Source organism: Astyanax mexicanus, chromosome 12 (genome assembly GCF_023375975.1).
Source record: "Astyanax mexicanus isolate ESR-SI-001 chromosome 12, AstMex3_surface, whole genome shotgun sequence".
NCBI classification, from domain to species: domain Eukaryota; kingdom Metazoa; phylum Chordata; class Actinopteri; order Characiformes; family Acestrorhamphidae; genus Astyanax; species Astyanax mexicanus.
In genome coordinates, this window is record NC_064419.1 from 13,116,261 (window position 1) to 13,142,111 (window position 25,851).

General features: G+C 37.8%; 1 protein-coding gene across 1 annotated transcript; it reads left to right on the forward strand.

The window, feature by feature from the left end:
* Nucleotides 1–1,182: 1,182 nt before the first annotated feature.
* Nucleotides 1,183–25,795, forward strand: LOC103038626 (interleukin-17 receptor E). The gene is made up of 17 exons (XM_022670770.2): nucleotides 1,183–1,438; nucleotides 6,424–6,439; nucleotides 8,194–8,289; nucleotides 8,369–8,457; nucleotides 8,983–9,081; nucleotides 9,214–9,331; nucleotides 10,708–10,865; nucleotides 11,978–12,049; nucleotides 12,179–12,245; nucleotides 13,503–13,678; nucleotides 13,982–14,029; nucleotides 14,135–14,180; nucleotides 15,683–15,834; nucleotides 16,533–16,601; nucleotides 17,298–17,349; nucleotides 17,529–17,636; nucleotides 24,669–25,795. Exons 1-17 carry the CDS (start codon nucleotides 1,331–1,333, stop codon nucleotides 25,514–25,516), a joined length of 2,322 nt encoding a protein of 773 aa, XP_022526491.2. The 5' UTR covers nucleotides 1,183–1,330; the 3' UTR covers nucleotides 25,517–25,795.
* The last annotated feature ends 56 nt before the right edge of the window (nucleotides 25,796–25,851 follow it).

The window sequence follows — 25,851 nt, forward strand, 5'->3', positions numbered from 1 at the left end:
ATAATAATAATAATAATAATAATAATAATAGTAATAATAATAATAATAACAATAACCAAATCTGTTATATTATTTTAAATATTAGGTCATAACTAATCATTATTGTCATATGTGTTTAATTCAGACATTGCATGCATATTTTTTCTAACAACAGTAACTGTAACATAGAGTAACATGTTTAGTTGTAAAATCACCTTTAATAATAATAATAATAAACAAAATACAGAAAAAAATATATTATTTGTGATTAAAACTTGTTTCTTACTGTGCACATGACAATAAACTCTTTGAATCTTGAATCTTGAACCCCAAGAACACTGTCCCAACCGCATGCTGGTAAAAATATCGTACTGTGGGTGTGCTTTTTTTGTGAAATTATTGGATATCTCTATAGTGCTTTTTACAACTCACATTATCACAAAGCAGCTTTATAGTAAACAGAAATAAGCAATAAAACAACAAAATCAACAAAACAAAACATCCAGTGAGCAATCCAAATGAGACAGTGGCAAGAAAAGGCTTCCTCAAAGCTGGGGGAAGAAGCCTTAGGTCTCGCCAGGAGGGACCCATCCTCTTCTTGTCAAAAGTATTTATTCACTATTGATAAAAAGGTTCCATTTCACCACACAAGTCTGTTGTTTTCAAAACTGCATCACTGGTGGACAGTCATTAATTCAGTACATAGTGAACAGATTTTCAGAGTGTGGCTAGTGATTGACAGGATCAGATAACAGAAATAACAGAAAATCTAAAACTGAAGAGAACCAGAATGTAACAGACACAAAAGCAAACAATTTCACTCATGTGCTCCACATTGTGTTTTTGCTGCTGTGGCTCTACAATCCCAAATTTAAACAGAAGATTATTGAAATCAACAGTGTTGTGATAAAACTTCTGCATAAAATTAGTTGCACCTATTGGAGTATTTATTTTGTGTTAAAAAGATCCAGTTTTTGTTAGAGTAACTGTCTCTACTGTCCAGAGAAGGCTTTCTACTAGACTCTTGATTGCATTCAGCAAGTGAGGTGAGGATGTTGAATAAGCACATCAGTAGTGGGTGTAGTTGGTAGTTGTCAGTTACGCCATGTTAAAGGTTACAGTTAATTGAAAGCGTTAACTTGTACCTGTAGCTCTGCGGACTGGAAGAAGGTTCAGGGCAGATCTGAGTGGGGAGGCGGTTCTCTGAGGGAGGAGGAGGAGGGGTTAAGTTACGGTAACTACAGCAGGACGGAGATAAGAGGTGCTGTAAGCAGTCTGAGAGACTTTTCCCCAGAGTCCGGCTGTTTTCAGCGATGTTTTCTCGAGAGCGGCTCTCAGGTAACCGAGGCTGATGTGCGGGTTGTACCTGTCCGCGCGCGCGGTGCTCGCGCTGCTCACCTGGCAGCTTTTAGCAGGATTTGAGGAAATTACGAAGAAAAATGTCCTGACGATTACTGAGGTAAGACCATACACACACGCGCGCGCGCGAGCGCGTTTCAGCCTGCCTACACTCTTCGAATGCTGCAACTAATGAGTTATGATTATTTTGTTAGTCGACCATTCAGACGGTTATTTTTCTGATTAGTCGATTAGTATTTCTCCCCTGCCACAACCCCACCTCTTTTTCCTGTGGATACAGCTCCTGTTCCGAGCTTTAAAAACGATACAAACAACTGACACCTGTTTTTAAATACCCCTTAAATGTGCAGTATAAGTTTTAATGTGCAATATTTGTGTGTTTAGTGAGTGTTTTTAGTTGAGTTAGTTGAGTTAGTTGAGAGCTTCTGCACTGCTTTACTCTTGTTGTTACCTGCTCTCACTTATTTGGTTTGTCTGTGGGTATGGCTCCTGTTCCCAGCTTCCTTTATCATCGCTTCAAAACAATAGAAACAATTAAACAAGGAATTAAATGTCCCTTAAATGTTCAGAAAATGTTTAACGTGCAATATTTGTATATTTAGTAAGAAAATATTTAATCTGTTTTTTTGGGCACTTTTGGTAGCCATGCTGAGTGTAAACTGACTGACATTGTTCCAGACCCTTGTTCCAGACCCTAATTTAGTTTTTTGGGAGGGGGGATCTCCTTAGTTGCTTTTACCTGCACTTACTTCTTATTTATTTTGCTTCCCACCTAAACGGCCTACTTACACTCCACTAGGGCTGCAACTAATGATTATTGTGGTAGTTAACTAATCAGATGGTTCTTTTTAGTAGATTAGTGGATGGAACAACTGATCACTGGATTTAAATACTCATTAAATGCCCAGATGTTTAAACGTGACATTCATATATATGAATGTTAACTGAGTGAGTGATATGTCGACTAATCGTAAAAAACTGTTTCAATCCTACACTTGACTATATGATTGATTATATGATTGATTAATTACTTTTTAAAATCTTTTTTCGTTTTGAGGTTGTAGCTCTTTTTGAGTCATTCTTTCTTTGAAGTGACGAATTATCGACTGCAGGTTGTAGTCTGACTGCTCTACCCTCTTCTCTGGTTTTGAATGTAGTTCTGGCACACACAGACACACATACACACACACACACTTCTCTCCTCCATGCCCTTCAGAAAGAGAAATATTCAAATTAGATGAGCCACAGAGCAAAGGTCATCTTCAGGTACCTAAAATGAGGTAAAATATAAGAACCATAAGAACGTCCATAAATAAACAAAAGCAGTTTACTGTTTAAACCAGTGCAGCTGATAAGCATCACAATCCACAGGTGTAGCTATGAAGTACACACAGACACACACAGTTCTTTGTCTAATTAATTTCAAGATATAAGAGGAAATATTTACTACCTGGAAACTCCAACGCATTTTAAGTCACATCCCAGAAATATTGCTGATTTACAGACATTTAAATAAAGATAGTCTTTAATTATTTGATATAACTTCTCACAAATTTCCCCATGGACTCATAGTATGTAGTCAGTGTACAGTAACACAGGTAGGTAGAAGTTTCTAGTCTATTATAGTATGAATGTTTACTTTTGTAAATGTTGATTTTGCGTATACTGCATCCTGTCTCAACTTTTACTCAAACGTTTACTCAAACAAAAAGCCTACACAACTGAATAATATATCGTCGCTGTCCAATGAAAAACACTTATCTCCATTTTTGTTTACTACATAATTTAAACAGACAAACTGTCCCTCACACTGTGCCAAAATGTCTTGTAGAACGGAACAATAGGAACTCACCTAAATTACCTAAAATAAACTCTTTTTCCATTGAGTTCAATTAAAAGTTTACAAGGTTTTTTTCTCTCTCCTGTAAAGTTGCTGTTTTAGAGACAGCGATGATATACATTAATGTACATGACGTAATGTTTATTCAACTTAACTAGGATATCATGATAAACCCAGGCTGACATTAATAATATACAATGTGTTGCTTTAATCTTTAAAGTCATTAGAGTCATTTTCCAGTAAGCATATTTTCTGCTCATAACATCTCTGGTGGTGTAAAGCAGTCAGAAGCATAAAGTGGAAAGTTAAAGTGGTGTTAGACCCTCTGGAAATTTCCCCTCCCCGCTTAGTTTTCTCTCTTTTTGTGTCAGTTTTCTTCTTTTTTTTTCGCGTCGTCATTCACGCGTCAGTGGAACGGCTTAGTTATAAGACGTACACACACACACCCACACACACAGTGTATATGCATATACTGCAAATATGAGTGTTTGAATTAGTGCAAAACAGTGCTAAGCAATGTGTGGAATTTACAAATTTCCCCTGATTTAATGGAACTGACTTCTCAAATCTTTTAGACCAAGTGCCACCAATAACCATACTACAACCTCCATCTACCACCTACAGTCCATTTCACAGGAACACATGTACCACACACACACAGTAAACTAGACCTGTAATCTACACACACATATACACGTCCTTATATCTTTCACCAATTTTTCTTCACTCCTCTGTTGTGTGGAGTTTTCCCCCTCTTTTACAGTCTGTAAGTTAGTATTATGGTAAGATGTTTGATTGATTATTGTTTCTGGTTAATACAGTACAGGTCCTTCTCAAAAAATTAACCTATTGTGATGAAGTTCATTCTTTTCCATAATGAAATTATAAAAATTAAACTAAATTAGCATATTGTCACGCCGCCGTGCTCTCCTTCCACACTACCGGACTCCATTCCCCAAAATCCCATGAACAATGACGTCAATAGCACCCGTTCACCTTCACCCAATCACATTACGCTCCGACGCTCAAACTCACCTGTATTCTGAAGATGTTCCGGTTCATACTGATCTAACTTCCTGTATATAAGTCAGCCGTTTGTAAACAAACATCGCGAGGTATTGTATTGACTTTCCGTTGCATACTGAGCGTTATTCTCCTGTATTTTTTATTGGCTTCTCGCTACGACCTTGTTTTTCGGTAAATCGGTTTATGTCTTTTGTTTTGCCCTGTTTGGATTTTATGTTTGGTTGGACTGTCTTTTGGTTATGAACTCGGACTGTTTATTCTACTACGATTCCTGTATTCGGAGAGTTTTTTGTTTGCTTGGCTATACTGTTTGTAATATCTGTTTGTCAGCCTGTTATTAAACCTGTCTGTACATTTTACTCGGCTAGCATCACTCCATCTGGCGTTACACATATCATGAAAAGGTTCTCTAAGCGAGCTATTAACGTAATCATCTGAATCAACAAATTAACTCTAAACACCTGCAAAAGATTCCTGAGGCTTTTAAAAACTCCCAACCTGGTTCATTACTCAAAACCGCAATCATGGGTAAGAGTGCCGACCTGACTGCTGTCCAGAAGGCCATCATTGACACCCTCAAGCAAGAGGGTAAGACACAGAAAGAAATTTCTGAATGAATATGCTGTTCCCAGAGTGCTGTATCAAGGCACCTCAGTGGGAAGTCTGTGGGAAGGAAAAGTGTAGCAGAAAACGCTGCACGAGAAGAGGTGACCGGACCCTGAGGAAGATTGTGGAGAAGGGCCGATTCCAGACCTTAGGGGACCTGCGGAAGCAGTGGACTGATTCTGGAGTAGAAACATCCAGAGCCACTGTGCACAGGCGTGTGCAGGAAATGGGCTACAGGTGCCGCATTCCCCAGGTCAAGCCACTTTTAAACCAGAAACAGCGGCAGAAGCTCCTGACCTGGGCTACAGAGAAGCAGCACTGGACTGGTGCTCAAATTTTGCATGTCATTCAGAAATCAAAGTGCCAGAGTCTGGAGGAAGACTGGGGAGAAAGAAATGCCAAAATGCCTGAAGTCCAGTGTCAAGTACCCACAGTCAGGGGTGGTCTGGGGTGCCATGTCAGCTGCTGGTGTTGGTCCACTGTGTTTTATCAAGGGCAGGGTCAATGCAGCTAGCTATCAGGAGATTTTGGAGCACTTCATGCTTCCATCTGCTGAAAATCTTTATGGAGATGAAGATTTCATTTTTCAGCACGACCTGGCACCTGCTCACAGTGCTAAAACCACTGGTAAATGGTTTACTGACCATGGTATTACTGTGCTCAATTGGCCTGCCAACTCTCCTGACCTGAAGCCCATAGAGAATCTGTGGGATATTGTGAAGAGAAAGTTGAGAGACGCAAGACCCAACACTCTGGATGAGCTTAAGGCCGCTATTGAAGCATCCTGGGCCTCCATAACACCTCAGCAGTGCCACAGGCTGATTGCCTCCATGCCACACTGCATTGAAGCAGTCATTTCTGCAAAAGGATTTAGACCAAGTATTGAGTGCATAACTGAACATAATTATTTGAAGTTTGACTTTTTTTGTATTGAAAAAACTCTTTTTTTAAATTTGTCGGATGAAATATGCAATTTTTTTTAGATTTTTGTTTTTTCTTTACTTTTTTTCCCAAATCAACAATATTAAAACAATAAAAGTCTTGAATTACTTCAATTGTGTGTAATGAATCTAAAATATATGAAAGTCTAATGTTTATCAGTACATTACAGAAAATAATGAACTTTATCACAATATGCAAATATTTTGAAAAGGACCTGTATTTTATCCTACTGAGAATCACAGAAGTCGAGCAGTGAACTACAGTGATTACTATCTTATTTATCTATTAACTGTAGTGCAGAAACTGTAGTGAACTGTTTATGACTGTTGATTAATAGATCAGATCTTGTGGTTCCACAGGGTTTTACTGTAGGACCAGTGAAACTGATGTTAATAATGATAAAACTGTAGTTCTGAGAGTGAAGGACCGAAGTGTAGCTTCAGGGAAAAGCACTAAACACTAACTAATTTAATATTTGGAATATTACAGGTACAGGTACAGGATTTCAGTTGTTATTATTTTAATGCAAGCAGGTTTTTTTCTGAGGTCATCTGGCTACCGGTACTGTACCAGTATGACCAATGTTAACCATATCACAGTTTGAGAACCACTGCTTGAAATAATTCAGAATGTTTTAATGTTGTTTACTCTTTTTTGTTTTCTCTCTGTAGGAGTGGTCCAATGTTGGTAAGTAATACCTCTGGCTTTTATTGGCTGCTGTAGTCGCCTTCATTCAGGTTCCTTTTTGACTTTGGTAGACCTTCATTGCTGTTGAACTGTGATAGAATGCCTTTTCCCATCACTCCAACTGTCCAAAGTCTGTTGGGATGCAGGATTGTTCAGAGCAGACTCCAGGATCTAAATTTAAAATAAAATTATATATCCGCATTACATGCATAAGCTAAGCACGACTGAATGCTTTTCCAGTTTATTTACTGCTTTTAATCCATGTATTTATTGTGTAGTTTCATTTTTAATATCTAAAGTGTACATTAATTACATTAATAACAGCTGTGTTATTCATCTTTGTCCACTACATTTTACGAGTAAACCGCAATGCTTGAGGGAAAGTAGTGGACTAGAGGTGTAAAAAGCCCCCAGTACCATCACGTTTTACTGGCACTGTCCCTCTCATTCTTTCTCTTTTCTTTTCATGTGTCATGTGCCAGTCAAAAGATTTTACACACCTTAAATTCATTGCTGTTTTTCATTATTAAAAAAAAACCTGCATTGTAGATTAATACCAAAGTCTCACGAACTATGAAGAAAAACACATGAGATTTATGAGGTAGAGTCACCTGGAATTGCTTTTAGTTAACAGCTGTGCCTCATCAAGAGATACTTGAATTTCTTGCATCTTTATTAGGAGCATCAGCTATGTTGTAAAGCGGTATAGTTGGTAAACAGTCACTAGCTCCATTTGAGTAATGTTCCAATCCATATTATGGCAGGAATGTTCAACTAAATAAAGAAAAAAATAAGTCAGTCTATCCGAAAAGAAGAATTTTAAGGGACTTTTGAAAGTGCCGTCACCACAAAAAAAAAATAAAAACATTACACTGATGAAACTGGCTCTCATCAGGACCACCCCAGGAAAGGAAGAATAAGAGTTTTCTCTGTTGTACAGGATAAATTCATCAGAGATACCAGCCTCAGAAACTGCAAGTTAATAGCTTAACCCCAGATAAGAGCAGCTAAGTGCTTCATAGAGTATTATGGTCTGTTTAACACTTTTAAGTTACTACATGATTCATTATGTGTTCCTTTATAGTCTGAATCACTTCACTATGCATTTACTATGTAGGAAGACATAGAAAAACATTGAACGAGAGGTTGTGTCTAAATATTTGACTGGAATTATTCAGGAAAACATTGCTATTAGAGTTTGGATTTGATTGTCCTCAGTGACAGAAAGAGCTCCTCCACTCTTCCCAAAAGTCATTATCATTCCAGAGAATACAGTACTACTACTGCACATCTTAATGCTGGGGGCTGGGGGTTTGCCAGCAGGTCATTTACAGGAACAGTATTGTTATTTTATTTAGTATTCTGTTTATTGTTGAGGTAAAAAGTTGGGTTTGTGATGCTCAGTGTGCACAGTGCGCCTGCATAGTTAGAATAGGTATAGATTACCGGTGACTGTTGGCGCACCTGCATTTTCTATCGCCAAGATAGCAATACACTAGAAATGTACCTGAACACACCTCATTTCCAGACCAATTCACCCATCTGCATAGATATATTCACAAGCACTAAAGCTATTTAAAGGCACAAGGCGTGAAATTAGACTGTTGACTGGGTGTACGATAGCAATGAGCATTGCAACGCGCCTTGCACAGGGTGTAATAAGGCCTATAGTGTATAGTGTATAAATGCTGCAGCAGAATGGTAAAGCATCATGTAGAAGTATGTTTTGGGTGTCTGTTTACATGTTTTTATAGATGGAAAGCAAAATTGGTGCCAGCTGAACCTCTCAACACACCTCTTCAACAGTACAGCTGTGTGTGTGCGTGTCCGTCTTCGTGTGGAGCCACTGGGTAAGTAAATAAAAGAAAATGAAGATTATATTGATATCACTCTGTGGCTCTCATTTTTTTGCCTTTTTTATCTTTGTAGTGGCCGGAAACACCTTACTGATTGAGTTTGCTGACTTAAGTTCTACAAATTCTTCTATCTTGATCAGCAATCAGGAAAACAGGATTCAGGTACCAATATTTGGCGATATGCTTAAACGTAATATTGACATTCTGGTTGTTTAACTTTTCAGTGGCATCAGTACATTGTGTTATGTAAGTTCGCTAATATAAGGAGCCATTAGTTTCTCTGACTGGACTAACATTTTAATATTTGCTATATTCTGTGTAAATATTCAGTATAAATAATCTGTAGATTTTTTTCTGATTTCCTGTTGCTAAAATAAGTTTATTATTAACTATTATAATTATTATTACAGTATTTTGAAATGGTCCCTTTTCAAAAAAAGTTGTGATGTGTCTGACTTACAATAATGCAAATTATATTGAATATATGGTAGTGATAGTATGTATAAAAAACAATAAAAGAATAAACATTCGCCTGGTCTCGCATTTCACCAGAATCAGTAAAGTTGTCAAGGTTGTTGTTAAGGATGTCAGCAGTAACTTGGTGTGTAATACATATCTTGTATGATGAGACTGTCTTTATGTATTGTAATGTATTATGGTGTGCTGTGGCTCTTTGTTTTGCTGTAGTGGAGATGGCTGTCTAAAGCTCGCAGCAGGAGAGTTGACTACAGATCTAGCAGACGGCTCTCAGGCAGAGGAATCTCGAATGTCCGGAGAAGACGTTTGGTACAACCGTCTTTAAATCATACATCACATTTTTTCCTGTTTTGCAGGTTAACCTTACTGTATGTGAGTGTAGAAAACGTGTGGTCAGTAAAGTTGTGATATGTTCTTCTGTGTTACTCTGTTGCCCTCTAGTGGGAGTTGCAGTTTGACTGTTTTAAGTCTCAGGCTGGGCGTGTGGTCCTTGTGTCTGTTCATGACTTTAACCGTACATGCCGCAGTTCCCCATACATCGTTCAGCACATGCCAGCAGGTAGCCCAGCCGTGCTTTCTTTTTTGTTTGTCTGTCATTTTCTTTTTATTTCTTTCAGTACATTTAAGGGATAGCAGTAAAAAAAATGCAGTACACTCCATTGGTGGGAAAACTTTTTTATTCTGTTCACTCCAGTGGATATACCCCCATCTCTGCACCCTCCTAGATGCCCTATTTTTTATTATTTTACCCTATTCTGTACTATTAGTTTTTCTTTTTTTATTTATTGTCCACTGTTTACATTGTTACAAATTTGCACTGCTAAATTATTATATAACTGCATACTTGCACTGTCTGTATGGCTGACATCAATATGCACAGCAACTGCACTACCTCCATTACACACAAGGACTACTTTTATAGTGTTATATATCTTTACCTGTATCATTCTATCATATTCTTTTTTTGTAACCTCTGGATGTCTAGAACCTCTGGGTTCTCTCTATCTATCTCAGAATACTGTAGTTAGTTTTTATATATAAGATTTTGTAGATAAACTCCTCTAACCCAACACAGACTTTATCCAAATCTAAAGGATCAAATACAGTTGAACAGAATCTATCAGTGTGACTACGTGTCCATCATCATCAGCTTGCTGTCCAGCTCAGCTCAGCCTGTCTGCCAGAAAGACAAGCACAGGTTCTTCAGCTCAGTGTTCTTGGTCATTTTTTGTATATCAAACAATCCATAAGTGTCCTTAATCCTGCAAGAAGGTGAAAGAGAAGTAGAGTGGATGGAAAGATCTTCTGGCCTGCACTGGCTATCTAAGGAGAGGTTCCCAGCACTTCACTCTTAAAGATATCTTATTGTCTCCTATAGTTTGTATACATTGGTCCCAGACCAGCAGAACATCAGTGAAGCTTCTATGCCACTCTAACAATCGCTGGTATAAACATTGTGAACTTCCTGATTCCTGAAAAGGCTTTTTCACTGTAACAGTCAAAAAGAGGGTAAAGATAATATAGGTAAATTATTCAATAAACAGTAAGAAAAATAATATACCTGCTGTAACGTCTCAACAGTTTCTGTGATTCTCGCTCATCTAAATTAACCTTTAAAACTAATTACAGCTTAATGAGTTTAATGGTTTCCTTGAATGAGTTCAAAACTTTGATATAAATTTCTATTATGGAAATGCAAGCAGCAAATGCTATTCCTAAATGTTTTAATTTGAGTTGTAATAATACATATATTATTAGTATAAAACAATTAAGAATAAAAATAGATCACACACAATATGTAATTTTCCCTTTTGTTAAAAAGAGTGTTCTACAACTTTTGATCCACCCTGAAGTTTGAAATATTTGCATTATTATTTTTTAACACATACACATACACATGCACGTTTTTACTTTTTTTTTCTCTCCATTGACCAGCACACTGCAAATATTCCAGAAATCAAGTGCCCAACTACAAAGTAACAGTGGATGCCTCAGCTAAACTCTTCAAGGTTGACATGGATACAGGGCAAGTAGTGAAAGCCAGGTTGTGCTATAAAAACTGGGAATGCAGTGAAATCGCAGGTACATTTACGGTAAGATCTTTGTCTGGTTCCAAACTCTATACAGCAAAGCTAATTTACACTTATCAAAACAAATACGAGACTGTGGGTCCCTTCATACGATGTTTGTTGCTATATTACACCCTGTCATGCATCTATTTTCACGCCTTGCACCGTTAAAAGGAGCTGCTGGCGTACCTTTACAGCGCGAACGCATATCCTCTGCAGAGAGACACTACAGCACCATGCTGTTATGATACTAACGCGCCAAAGAGTGCAACTGGCTTTTAAAGGGAATAACAACTGGCACACTGATTGGTTTATTGGTTTATGTCCTCTTCGGAGGACAACTTTATTTTTATTACAAGAAGTGTATAGTAAATCATAGTACTGATAATACTAATAGAAAAAGAGGGGAAAACTCCAAACCGAATAGTAAGTGATGGATGATTGGGTGTGATCGGGTGTGTGTGCATTGGGTGTAGTGTATGTGCATTCAAGTGTGTTCATGCAAGTGTGTGTGTGTGTGTGTGTGTGTGTGCGCGCTTATGGATGTATGTCAGTCAGTGAAATGTAAATACACAAGCCTAAACAGATAAACAGCATCATCAATCTATGGGCATATATATATTATGATTGGGGGGGGGTATTTATAGAGCCCCTGGTCTTCCAGAGCTTAAGAATGGTTTTCTTGGCTATGGCGAGGGCATTGAGTGTAGGGGCAATGTTTTTAGTGTTTGAGTCCAAAACAGTACAGTCCCCCAGATATGTCTGTGTCCATTAGTTCCATTTTATATAATTTATGTTGTGTCAAATGTAATCTGTGAATGACTTTATACTGAATTAGCTGAAGATTACTATTAGATATCATTGTGAAAGTGGAATTACATACATTGGTCCAGAAGTAATTATGCCCGAAGCCCAAATTAATTATGGAAATAAGCACGTCTTTAGTGCATTTTGAGCCACACAAGGCGTATTTTTGGCACCCTCACGATACCAAAGACACACCAACACGCCCTAAATCCAGCTGCTCAATGGACAATAGACCAGTGCGCTATAAACTGATTAAAAAAAAGGGCCCTGTGTGTGTTTCTGTTTCAGGCCATGAAAGATTAATTAATTCATTTTAGATGTTTTCCTAGGTTCAGAATACTGATCTTCAACCTGCAGTCAATTTGAGTTTCCCTCACCTGGTACCCTGTGTATGTTTACAGGTATGATGTCATTAAACTCATTTACACAAATAACAATATATCAGCAAGTATTGGAACTGTTGCTATACTAATGTATAATAAACCAAAGTGTTATGTATAAATATAATTAAAAATATTTTCTGTTCAAAGGTATATGGTGCTGGTGTTGATGTCAAAAGAGTTACAACATGTCCATTTGAAGGAAAAACACTGCCAGGTGACTTTAAATATTTTAAAACATGCACAGTATATTCTTTGTTGACACTCATCTGATGGTGTTTTAGTTGAGTTGGGTCACCAGCCAATCCACACACCCCACTAAAGCCATTATTTTGTACATTGGCTGTAAGGGTTGGCTCCAGACAAGCTCCGCCTGCAGCCACCAGAGGGCAGCAGGGAGTGGCTGCCAGAGCCAATCAAGCACAACAGCCTACACCTGGCAGGAGGACTATTTAAGAGCACAGACAGCTCAGTTCTGGTTGCTGGATCTTTGTCTCCACATGAGCCAAACCATACAGGCTGAAAGACTAGAGGGCTGAGAGTTCCCACACTCCCCCTCACCTTACGAGTTTAAAATCTCCTCTGACCCTTTCTTGTTTCAAAAAAAGAAGTGAAAAAAAAACAAGCACAGTAATTCATTCCTTGTTTGGCTTTGTTTCTTTCAAGACAGAGTTTATTTGATTCAGGGAAGCCCTTTTGCATTTCTTATTTCTTAGTTTTCCCCTGCCATCTAGGGGTAGCCAGTCTTCTCCTGGCGTCCTATGTTTTGTCCCAACCTTGTAGAGCTTTACACTAGGAAGTGTTTTTTGTTTGTTTTCTCTGGTTCTTGAGTTTACCTGTTCTGAGATCTAACTGCTCTGCACTTGGGTTCAAATTACCATGGGTCTGTGGTAGCTCACTTAGTTGAGCGTGTTTAGTGACCCCATCTACCTGGGTTCAAACCACTCGCTGGGTGATACCTTACATTGGCATAGTGTGAGGCAGAAAGTAAAGCCCCAAGTAAGTAAAGTAAAGCAAGTAAACACATGTTTTTTTGTTCATCATTAGGTGTGTAATGATGCATTGCGATGAAAAAAATGTTGATGCGCATTGCAGAAACAGACGATTCTACGCTCTGTTACTATGAAATCTCATGCAAGTTGCATTGTTTGAACACCAGAGGATAATGTATCTGGCATTTGGCTTGTGGGAGCTGGGGCTGAACCTGGGGGGCTGTGGTTCAAGTCGCGATTGTGGTAGTCATTATATGCAAAGGATTAGTGGTTGTGAAATCAGCAGGAGCTTACAAACACCTATAGCAAGATATTTTTTTTTTAGGATAAAGCAAGATAACTAGTTGTGTTTTTGGTTTAGGAAATGGTAGGATCTCCCATTCAATACAATGGATCTACTTTTTCCCAGAAACAAGTGAAAATTTGTTGTAAATGTTTACAGAGTACTTAGTGTGTATTTATTAGCTCATTGTATTCTACAGGTGGTGGAGATGTTTTGTCCAGCAGCACACTGAAGCCTGATGGTAGATCTGGTTATGAATGGAAGCCTCTGTGTCTCTTTGACTCACCAAAGCCTACTGTATCTCTCTGCTGGAAACACCAGGAAAACTCACATTGTTTTCCACTCCAAAACATCACCCTGCAGGACAGAAACCTGGTGAGTAGGTAATATAAAAATGCATAGACTGGTGTTTGAATTATTATGGTTATACATTATTAGTTCATTCATGGCTACCTTGAAAGTACACTCCTTCAGCTGCAGTGAATTCAGTCCTAATGATTTAAAAACAAAGGCGGACAATTTTTCACATTTTAAAAACATTCTTTGCAGACAATCCACTGTTTGTACACTGGTTTTATACTATTATTCATCTTGCTTGTTTGGTATCTAACTGAGAAAGTCTGTTTGTATATAAAATAATGATTTAATAAAACTTAATGTTTGCGTTTACCCCCAAAGAAATACAACATGACTGATGTGGATAGACATACCAATATGTGTGTGAAGGTAAGAGATCTGTGTTGTATTGTTACCCATTTACTTCTGTTTGAATAAAGTTTGATTATATTTTTGAGCATTTCTAAGTTTAATAGTCTGATTTTCTTGTTGTAGTTTACTCTGAATGACAGCCATCGAGTCTTTTGCCCATTCACCTCAGGTAAACAACATTAATTTATTTTGCAGTAATTTTTCATATGCTTCACACACTGTATAATATTATAAAAATAGAAATATTGCCATTATATTTGTGTCCATGATGAGCAAATGTAAATTTACAACTATCAGTTGTAATATCATTTAATCTGCCGTTTAAATGTTTAGTATTATACAGTGGCTTGTAAAAGTATTAATACCCCATGAACGTTTTCACATTTGTCACCTTACAGCCACACATTTAAATGGATTTTTCCAAGAGTTGAAGTGATAGACTTAAACTTCATGATGCTGTTTGTTCACTAGTGTTCTCTAACGTACCACTGAAGCCTTCACAAAACAGGTGTATTTATACTGAGACTAAATTACACACAGCTAGACTTGGGAATTAGGTTAAGACTTCTAAAAGCAATTGATTGCACTGATTTTTTGAAAGTAAAGGGGGCTGAATACTTTTGCATGTCACACTATTCAGATTTTTATTTGATTAAATTTAAAAACCATGTCTCACTTTCATTTCACAATGATGTGCTACTTTGTGTTAGCCTGTCACTTAAAATCAATAAAATACATTTAAATGTGTGGTTACAAGGTGACAAAAAGGGACAAAAAAGGTTTTAAGGTGACAAAAAAGGGGTACGTATACTTTTGCAAGACGCTGTAGATGTATAGTTTTCAATATTTCTTGTGTGTTTTCAAATAAGTGATTAAAACCCATATTGTTGTTTTTGATTAATTACGAAACTTTATACATGGTTAATTTACCGTACTTTTCGCACTATAAGGTGCACTTAGAATTCTTTAGTTTTTCCAAAAATCCAGAGTGCAACTTATAATCCGGTGCACCTTATGTTTGAATTTTAACAGTCAGGTTGTAAGGAACAGGAAAGACACTACACATAATACAGGAGTTTTAGGGAAGTCTGGAGCAGTTTTAGCATTAGTCACTAACCAAAGCGCTAGCCCTTTCACCGTTCAGAGGTAAGTATATGGACTGGAGTATGTCTGTTTACCGTGTTGAAACAAGCTACGTGGGACAAACCACTAGCTGATAGTGCCCTGGTTTACCCGAACACTCAGGGGTCCTCAGTGTAGCACTATCAGGCAGCATTTTCTAGCTAGCACTTGCTGGTCAAAACACTGGAAATCCAAGCTTACTGTAAATAAACATAAGTGTTTACTCACCCAAATAAACATTTTTCAGAAGAGAAATCTGTGTAGATTAACATTCAGCGCTCGTTTGATTAAAAAAAAAAAGTTTTTTTTGTAATTACAGTTTTGTTTATTTGTAAGCCCCCCACCAGCATCGAGACCTGCTGAATTAGAAGGGAAAGATGGTGGCACCCTTGCTCACTTCAAATTTCATGCCTTATGCATGAAAATAAACCAGCACATAGACGTTCATTGATAGCACACCTTATAATTCAGTGTGCCTTATAATACATTTAATATAGAACTTAATCACAGCCCAAATATCTACCCATCTCTCTCATCTCTGTTTCACAGGTTTATCTGAATGGGAAGTTGTAGTGGTCCCTGGTTCTCAGTGTCTGCGTGTATACCTCTCCTCTGGTATAAGCGCATCCTTCGCTGCACAGCTTTGTGAGGAGGAGAAGGGGGAGTGTGTGGGGAAAGGAAATGTTCACTCTGTTCAGATGGTTAGTGATAACCTGCTTTAATATTGTATGTTATTTCAGAAATGTAATACAGGAAGATTGATCTGTGTACTCACCAGGGTACTAATCAGAGTACTCACCAGGGTACTCATTAAGGTACCTGATTGATAGTTATCAGGGCACTCATCTGGATAGCCATCAGGGTACTCATCAGTGTACTTATCTGGGTACTTATTTGGGTTCTCATCAGAGTACTTATCTGGGTACTCATCAGTGTTCTCATCAGCATACTTATTTGGGTACTCTATCAAAGACTGCTCTTTTCCATGTGCAGGACAAATAGTTTAAAAAACTCCTTTGTCCTTCAAGCCATCAGACTGAACAAGGGGTTACAGGGAGACAGAGGATGGGATGGAGCAGTAGACTGATAATAACACAAACCGGACTATGTGCAATGATGTAAAATCTAACTACAATCATAATATGCAATACCTCTCATGCTGAACTTTTTAATTGTTTGTAATTTGTCCCTTTTTATTTTTATCCCTCTGTTACTTGTGTGTATTTCGCTGAATTAAGCCCACAAAACTTCCGTAAGCTCAACAGTGAAGTATGGTGTTCCAGACCCACCCCACCCCCACAGCTCTGCTAAAGCATCTTTAAACATCTTTACTCCACACCTAATCTTTCCCAACTTTTCCTATCCTAACCTCAGAGCTTCTTCTTTCTGTGTTCTGCAGGAAGAAAGTTCTACAGAGGTGGAGCTAAAGGTACCACTTCCCTTTTTCAGACCAGGACTCTGTGTGCAGGTAAGACACAGCTCATTTTCAATAATCTGCAGAGATGTTTTAGTGTGAAAACCAATAGGGAGTGAATTAGCCACATCAGTAAAAAGAAATGAGTAAGAGATATAAACCAGTGATGACTGTCGCAATTCAAACCAATCTCTGATTAATTGATAGCTGGTGATTTGTATAGTTTTTTTGTATATGTTTTTTTTTTACATAGAAAGAACTAGTTCAGTTTGATTTGCATGATTTGCTGCCTTTTCCCACTGATTTGTGTAACAGATTATGCAGGGTGTCTATTGTAAAAACATTTTAGGTTTCTTGAAAAAGGCTTAATAAGTGTAACTTTTTTCATTCTCATGTTTTTGAACTTTTTCTTTATTATTGGACTTAACACTGCAGAGGTAATGAAGCAGTACAAATCCATAGTACTCAGTGTTTAGTGTTTAACCTGTTACATAAACTAATGTGACAACAACCCCAAACCTGAAGTGCAGCATATTTAGTTCATGTGTATAAACTACAATTTTACAGGAATTAGCTAAACAAGAGACTGAATAGCCTTTAAGAATATAGCTATTAGCAACTGGGCACAAATCTCCCTCCAATAGATTCCTCAAAGCTGGTAGTCCTGCTATACAGGCGTCACATAACCCCAAGACACCATAAACGTATTGAATATGTGTAAAGCTGTTAATGTATTTTCTCATCTTTTAGGTGTGGCGCTCAGAGCCTGATCTGCGTGGAATTAGAATCATTTGTCCTGATTGTAAGTGCTGAAATTTAAGTTTGCTTGGAATCAACAAGTATGCCACCACTCATAGATTTATATATATATGTATATATATATATATATATATATATATATATATATATATATATATATATATATATATATATATATATATATATATATATATATAATTATTTATTTTTTTTCTCTTTTAGATAAAAACAGGAAATGGGGTCTCGTTGTTTCTGGTTCATTGGTGCTCCTGGTAATTCTAGTGACAGTGGGACTCTTCACCTACATGTTGATCAAACAGAAGACATCAGGTTAGTCAGTAAAGCTGCTACAGATCATCGTATGGAGTTTTTCCCCAACTATAATCTCTATAATAATACTAAATGGACTTTGAAATGTGTTTAAATGCATGCATTCTATGGCACTGGTTAATTAATCAAATAAAATAAAATTTGTTAATCTAGAGCTTTTTACAACTGATGTCACAAAGCAACTTTACTGAAATGTGACCACAGGACAGAGAATCAGGCAAAACATTAAACATAGAAAATACAGAACCCCCAGTGAGCGCGGAGGCAAGAAAAAACTCCCTCAGAGCTGCAGGAGGAGGAGGAAACCTTGGGAGGACCAAGACTCACATAAAAGAGGGGACCATCCTACCACTGTTCAAACAACTTTTAAATTAATTTTAAAGTGTCTTTATTAGGGTTGCAGCGGTAACCGGTTTCACGGTATACCATGGTATTAAAATGCACGGTTATCATACCGTGTGTGTTTGCTTATTACCGGTAAAACGCAAGCCAGCGGAGAAACTCACCCGCGCATGCGCAACTCTGCTCCGCTTCAGCTGCTCAGCACACAGCGGTGAGAACAGCAGAAAGTGCATCAGACTAAACAAACCTCCGTCCGCCTAAAAAAAGGCTAAACTAAAATCAGCAGTGTGGGACTATTTCAGAGACCCGCCGAACGCACCCGAGGATGGTTATCCGATTTATAATCAATGTGGCCGTAAAGTCACAGCTAAAGGTGGACATACGTCAAACCTGTTCTCCCATCTCCAAGAACACCACCCGCTGTGCAGCGCAAAGTATGTGTTTAGTTTATAATTTTAATCTGAACATAAATAAAATCTCTTTGTAGTCGTGCACAACCCATGCGGTAAGCGCCCGCAAAAGCGCTGAGTTATCCGAAATTTGGGCACGCAGGTACAGGCGTGAAGTGCGTGCTACGACGGATTCACGTGTCCGTGTAAAGGTGCTCGCCGGACTGGATGTGAAAGATGCCATTCATTTACATGCGTTAATTTTCAAATTCTGACGTGCCTGTTTTTCATGTGTTAAAACCAGACTCAGAAATAAATCCCCTCTATCTGGTTATATACCAACTTGGCAGTAAAACGGACGTTTACAACAGTTGTTGATCAGACACTGACCCAGGCTCAGTTTATCAGATATTAAATAATTTAAACTTAAATAATTGTACTGAATAGTTTAAACACAGGATCTTTACTTCTTAGAGGACATGTAATGTGTGACACGTGTGTGTGTGTGTGTGTGTGTGTGTATATATATATACATATATATATATATATATGTATATATATATAAAATTATATACACCCTTAATGATCTTAAGAGTAGTGGAAAAACCTGGTTTCCTTCACCTAATGGTGTACAGTTTATTTTTTTTAAGGAGACATTATCTATATAGTTGTTCCAGGTTTCTACAATAAATAGTTAATTGAACAAAAAACCTTTGTTGTAATTTCTTTAAGGGTCAGTTTAATAATATATGTAACAAACTGTGATACCGTGATAACCGTGATACCGCAGGATTTTCTGAGACGGTTATCATACCGTGAAAATCTCATACCGTTGCAACCCTAGTCTTTATACATCCATATATATTCAGGAGTATAGCAGCACCAGTATTGGAAGCAGTTAGGGTTCATGTAAATTTGGATGTAATGTATGTAATGTTGTAGTGGAGAGTAAACAGCTAGTTCCAGGCATGTTGTGAAACTGGATGCTGGGCAGCTAATCTGTAGTGGGTGATGGCTGGCTGACTTTAAAAACGTCCATGAGTCTGGCCGGACAGAGGACAGGAGAGTCTGAGGGTCCAAGATCCATCAGTATCGGGCTGGTCAGGTGGGAAGGGAAAAACATTAATTACCAAAAGCTCAACTAAACAAGTAGGTTTTTAGTCTAGACTTAAAGAGTGAGACTGTGTCCCAAATTCAATTCAATTTCTATAGCGTTTTTTACAACAGAAGTTGTCACAAAGCAGCTTTACAAAAAAAAAAAGCAGGTCCACGCTTCTTATAAGCAGCACCACAGAGATGCCAATTATTGTGTTGACACAGTGGCAAAGAAACACTCCCTTACATTAAGAGGAAAAAACGTGTAAGGGACCAAGACTCAGTTTGAGGAACATATCCTACTCGGGTTGACCCGCTCAGTGCAAACAAATATTAATTAATAAACAAATAACATAACAAAACAGTACAGAGAGATAATGTGGAGCTATAGCTAATGTAACAGGTACTAATTTATGAATGTAAAAATGTGATGAGCACATAATGAAGACCTATTCCTAATATAGGAACAGATTCTGACTGTGTTAACGTTGATCAGGGTTGCAGAGCCATAGTACAACAAAACGCAGTGGAGAACCAGGCTGGGAACATCAGGAACAGGGCATCTTCATACATGTAGAAGAGATAGATAGAGAAAATACAAAGGAATTCAGGAATGTTATTTCAGAGTTGAGGCACTTTATATGGTCCTGTAAATTCAGGGAACTACTAAGAAACCAGCACTCTGAGATCTAAGTAATCGCAGTGGTTCATTTTAGGAGATGAGGTCTCGTAAATACTCAGGAGCGAGCCCGTGTAGGGCTTTATACGTTAACAGGAGAATTTTATAGTCTATGTTGAATCTGACTGGAAGCCAGTGCAGTGCTGATAGTACTGGACTAATATGGTCAAATTTTTGAGTTTTAGGAAGAACCCTGGGTGCAGCATTTTGATTTAGCTGACGTTTTTAAGTTACTGCAGGAACATCCAGACAGTAGTGCATTACAACAGTCTAGCCTTGAAGTAATGAAGACGTCCTATTTTTTCTGCATCGTGCAGGGATCATTTAATCAACCTTTATTTCCCCCGGTAAATACATTGAGGGTAACCCCCATTTTCAATGCAGCTGAGCTTACACAAAATTAAAGGGATTGAAAATGTTAATTATAAAATCAAGCAAACAATATAATATTTAATTTGCAGACAGGCTAAAATACTGGGAATTCTGCCAGATAAAATTGAAATATTAAAAATATAGGTAATATGCTCTAAAATAACAGAGGCAAGACGCAAGAAGCAGAGATCCAGACCATCCGTACCTGTAATTTTCCGAGGGTATAGTATAGTACCAATAAATAGCAAAAACAATAGTAGCAAGAGCATTAGACACTATGCATAGGGAAACTGTTTGGAGTGTGAAAACACCATGGTTCTGGTTAGCAGTAGAGGTAAAGTCACACTCAATCATAGGCATGTTTATGCCTGCATTCTTAAATCTATGACCAGCTGTAACAAGATGTACATTAAAAAAACATGACCAAGCTCTTTCTGGTTAGATATTTTGTGGTCATCAACTAGGATTTTGGATGGTATGTTGGAAGGATTGTTTTTGAGTGAGTTTACTATTTTTCAGAAATGTTTGATGCTGGAGGAGATGGTGAACAGACTGAGATAATAATTGGATTTGGCATTTCTAATTGCAGAACAGTGATGGTAATGGTATAGTTACTTTGAAAAAGTAATCCGATTACTGATTACTGATTACTCCTTTAAAAAGTAACTTAGTTACTTTATGGATTACTTGATTTTAAAAGTAGCTAAGTTACTTTACAAGTTACTTTATTAGTTACTTTCAGCAGCTGCAGACACCACCTCCCGCCGCCTTAACATAAACATTATAACCAGTTTTGCCAATACTCCCTTTATTGGAAAATGCATTTTTAACAGCAACAATTTATCTCTATTTAGTTGAACTATTTCCTAAAAAAAATACGTTGTTTTTTTTTATAAAAATAAAAAAATTAACTTAACATAAATATTTTCTTTTATAAAAAATAAAATATGGTCTTTCTTGATTTTACTAAACATAAATACTTGTTTTTATAAAAAATATATAAAATAAAGAAAGTCTTTCTTGACCTGACATATTTAACACTGTAAAACTGAACATTGAACTTGTTCTCTGCAGGGCAGCAAGGAGTGGTTTTATAAAACAGAACCGTGTATATGGTCTAGACCATGGATCACATATTTGCAGACTGCGGTCCGGGTCCGGACCCAGACGTTGTCCAATACGGACCCATACCGGACCCAACTACTGAGAAGGATTTAATTCTGACAGTGTTCATTTAAAGCACCGGAACTTTTCTTGTCTTTACGGTATGTGCGCTCTGCGCCACAGTGAACTTCCAATCACGTGGGGTGTAAAATCTTTAAATGCTCTCCTCTGCCAATCAAATTTGTGGCAGACCGCTGCCCTGGCTAGTGAATTGGGACGCGGCCGCAAAAAAACGCCTTTATTAAAAGATCGCCCGAGAACTGGCGAAAAACGAAAACGGGCGGAAACTAAAGACACGCCGAGCGCGAGAGAGAGAGACAGGGGAGAAAGCGAGACACGTGTGATTGGGGAAGAGCGGAGGGGGAATGGGTAAGGGAGCGGTGTGTGTGTGTGTGTGTGTGTGTGTGTGTGGAGGAGATGAGGTGGAGAGAGAGAGTAACGCACAGTGACTTAAAGAAGTAACTTTAATCTGATTACTGGATTGGAAATAGTAACGCGTTAGATTACTCGTTACTGAAAAAAAGGGTCAGATTAGAGTAACGCGTTATTGACATCACTGTTGCAGAAGTACATTTGTTTCTCAGTTGTTTGAAAGTTAGCCAGTTCTCTTTTGTCTTTGTGCGTCTTGCAACACTCCAAGCTTTATTCCTCTGTTTAAATGAGGAGATTTCACCGGTAAACCAGGGGCTCAACCTATCTTTAAATTTCAGCATTTTATAGGGGGCATGTTTATTCACAACTGCTAAGAATGATACTGAGAGTAAGGTGAACATCACTTTTCAATTTAAATTTCTTCTTACCACCATCCGAGAGCCTGTTTTTTTTTTCTGGAGCAATTTCTAATGCAAGCAACCAGGCAATGATCACTGAATCCAAGATCTAAAACTCCTGAGGAAGTAATTATTCTATTGGATAAAATTAAATCAATCAGACTATACTTGGTGTATTTCTTAACCTGGCAATGTTACGTAGGTGTAGAAAAGCTGTTCTAGTAACATTAGATATGTGTTTATCAAATGCTAGATCTGAATCTATAATAACTCCAAGGTTTTTAGCTGCTGAACCAGGTGTGACAACAGTTTTGGGGCCTAATAGGAGAACTTCTGTTCTCCTTCTGTATTACTGTTTAATAGGAGGAAGTTGTGAGACATGATTTCACATCTTTTACACAATACTCAATTTTTGATATTTTCAGGTTGTCATCAGGTTTGGCTGATATGAAGAGCTGCATGTCATCATTTTAGTGGTTCTCCCCAACCCATTACAGAAGTCTCCTACTATAATTTCTTTATCACTTCATACTGCTAAATCTGCAACAAAAACTCTGAAGAATTCTAAATTCGGCCCTGGTGGTCTGTAGATATTAATTAAAGAAAATGCATTATTTTTTGTAACTGGATTCATTCAAGAGAATAAATTTGTCATAGTGTTTCTGATTCTAAGGTTAAAAGGAATATTTATAAGTTTGTATGTTTTTTTATACATAAGCTTGTTTCCAGTAGTGTCATTGTCATGGAATGGATTTATGCTAGTCTTGAACTGAATTGCATCTTAATGATGACAAACCATGAATATATTCATACTTATATATATTCAGTCTAATATATCATATTCATACTCATTTACCATATTCACACTTATTTACCATATTCACGCTCATTTACCATATGATCTATGTGTGAACAATTGAAGTGGGTCTCTCCCAGCTGACAATGTATTGTTTGGTAAAACATTTTTGGAACATTACCGGTAACATTCTTAGATGTTTTCTGCATGTGCTTATAGCATTTCTATGTACGTTTTATAAACATCGCTGCAACGTCTCTTGTATCAATGTTTTAAATTAGACTTTTGGAATGTTACTTTTAACACTTTCCTAATGTTAGTTAGTTGGGAAAGTTGCATGAGAAACGTTGTGATACAAACAAAAATTTAATTATACCAATTAGGGTTGGGCGATGTCTCCTTAATTGGCAGATGACGATGTTTACAGTGAAACATCGCAATGGACGATGATATCGTTGGCTAAAAATATTTTAAATTAATAAAAAATAATTAATATAAAATAAAAACTCATTTAAAACACAATCAAAGGCTATCTACTAGTGCGCAAAATAATTTCAGTTTCAAATAATTGAAACAGCTTCCCAAAACCTCAACCTATCCTTTATATTTGACAATATTTGATTAACTTTACAGGTCCTCACTCATCTTAATTTATTTAACTAAACTGAGTTGTTATATTATTTGTAGGCTCGCGCTGAATTCAGCTCTGCGCTGCGAAAGAGAGAGAGAGAGCGGCGCATTTTGCCTGATTTCTCTTGATTAAATTTCAATAAATATGTGAATTTAATACCTTTTAATACCATATATTTTACTTCACTTGATAGGACCTTATTTATTAAAACGTTTTTTTTTTTTTATCGCAATGCAGTGTGCGCTTTCCTTATGACTGATGCTAAATTGTTTGATCCAGCTGTTATATAATATTATGTTATATTAATACCGTTTTAATGTTTTTCGTTTCTATGTTTTGAAATTCGTTAGATTATATTTTTGTCAACATTTTGGGTTTATTTTCGTTTATTTTTCTAATAATAATAGAAATTACATCATTTATTTTCTTTTGTACATTTATTAAGGGGCGAGTAACAAAAGTATGTGCATGTTTCTGGAAAAACAAAAAAGTGGGCGTGATGATATCGTCCATCGGCACAACCCTAATACCAATCTGTCCAGCAGTCAGCAATCTCTTACTAAGAGGTACACTCCCCAAAAAGAGCTTTGCATCAATGTGGGATGAGTTCTTTTTTGTCAATGAGTCTAAAACTATGAGATGTTTATTAGTGAAATCTCAAAAAATGTGAATGTGAAGCTTGATTACAAGGTCTGCTTTACGTACCACCAGTGATAAAAGTTCCACAGTTTGAGAACCACTGTCATAACTGATAAAGAATTGTGTTTATATAATCAGTTCTTCTCTGTCTTCAGTGTGGCGCTGTGCAGAAAGGAAGCCCGTACTGCTGGTGTGCTCCTCTGAAGATGTGGATCATGTGGCCGCCATGTGTGCTCTTGCGTCTGGCCTACAGGAGGAGCTGCGGATTGATGTTCGCCTGGCTCAGTGGGCGCTCTGCAGCACTCGGGCTTCTCTGGCCCAGCTTGGGCCTGCACCCTGGCTGTACGGCCAATGGCAGGAGGTGCAGCAGGCTGGGGGCGTGGTGCTGCTGGCTTGGAGTCTTGAAGCTCAGCAGGCGTTCCTCAGGTGGAGGGAACTGAGGGAATGTGAGCGGTGGAAAGGACAAGAACTCAAATGCAAAGACTGGACCAAGAGACATTTAGAAAAACAAAAGGATGCTGAAAAAGAGATGTCCTCCATCACAGCACCAGTGTTCAATGCCACCCTCTCATGCCTGTGGGCAGGGTTACATGGCAAAAACTCTTGCCAAGGGTTTGGATTGGTTTGTTTCCGTGGCCTTGGCAACAGCTGCCATATTCCGAAAGATCTCAGGGGTATCCGAAGGTTCTGTCTGCCTAGGGACCTCTCTAACCTCGTACATGAACTGGACCTGAGGGAAAGCAGCCCTGAAGGTGGGGTTAAAGAAGTCTCCAGTGGCTGGTGTTGTTGGTCCCGCCTCTTCTCAAAAGCACTGTCCCTATGGCTGTCTCAGAGGCTTGCGCAGAGGCTGGAGGTGTTGCTACCTCAGATAGACTCAAAGGAAAAAGCTAAAATGAGGTCCAAAAATATTCTAAAGCTATCATGGAAAACTCACAATGGAAAGAAGATAATGAAAAAGAAGAAAAAGAAAAAAAAACTGTTTTTCAATGCAAGCCCACAATGAAAAATAATGTGTGTAATGTGGTGTCAGAGAACGAGCAGCTTAGATTTTCAGCATAATTTGAAAATCTAGAGTATATGCCATTGCTTGCCATAAACCTATAGTATTATTTTCATTGTTTCATTCTGCATACCTCAACACTGTGCTCAGCAACAGTTAAGCAGCACAGCTCCTCTACAATCTGTATGTCACTATGGATTGATGTGTTTGCCAAATGCTAGGGGTTTGATGAGATCTCGTGCCACGAAATCTCGTAAGATTAAAACAGTACAACACTTCTAATCAGGTGTTAGTTGTCCCATTAATCGCATGGTCCAGACTTTGTGATTTAAACTGCA

Coding starts and splice junctions, on each gene's coding strand:
- LOC103038626 (XM_022670770.2), top strand. CDS start 1,331: ATGTGCGGGTTGTACCTGTCCGCGCGCGCGGTGCTCGCGCTGCTCACC. Junction 9,082..9,213: donor ATGTCCGGAGAAGACGTTTG/GTACAACCGTCT, acceptor GTTGCCCTCTAG/TGGGAGTTGCAGTTTGACTG. Junction 10,866..11,977: donor AAATCGCAGGTACATTTACG/GTAAGATCTTTG, acceptor ATGTTTTCCTAG/GTTCAGAATACTGATCTTCA.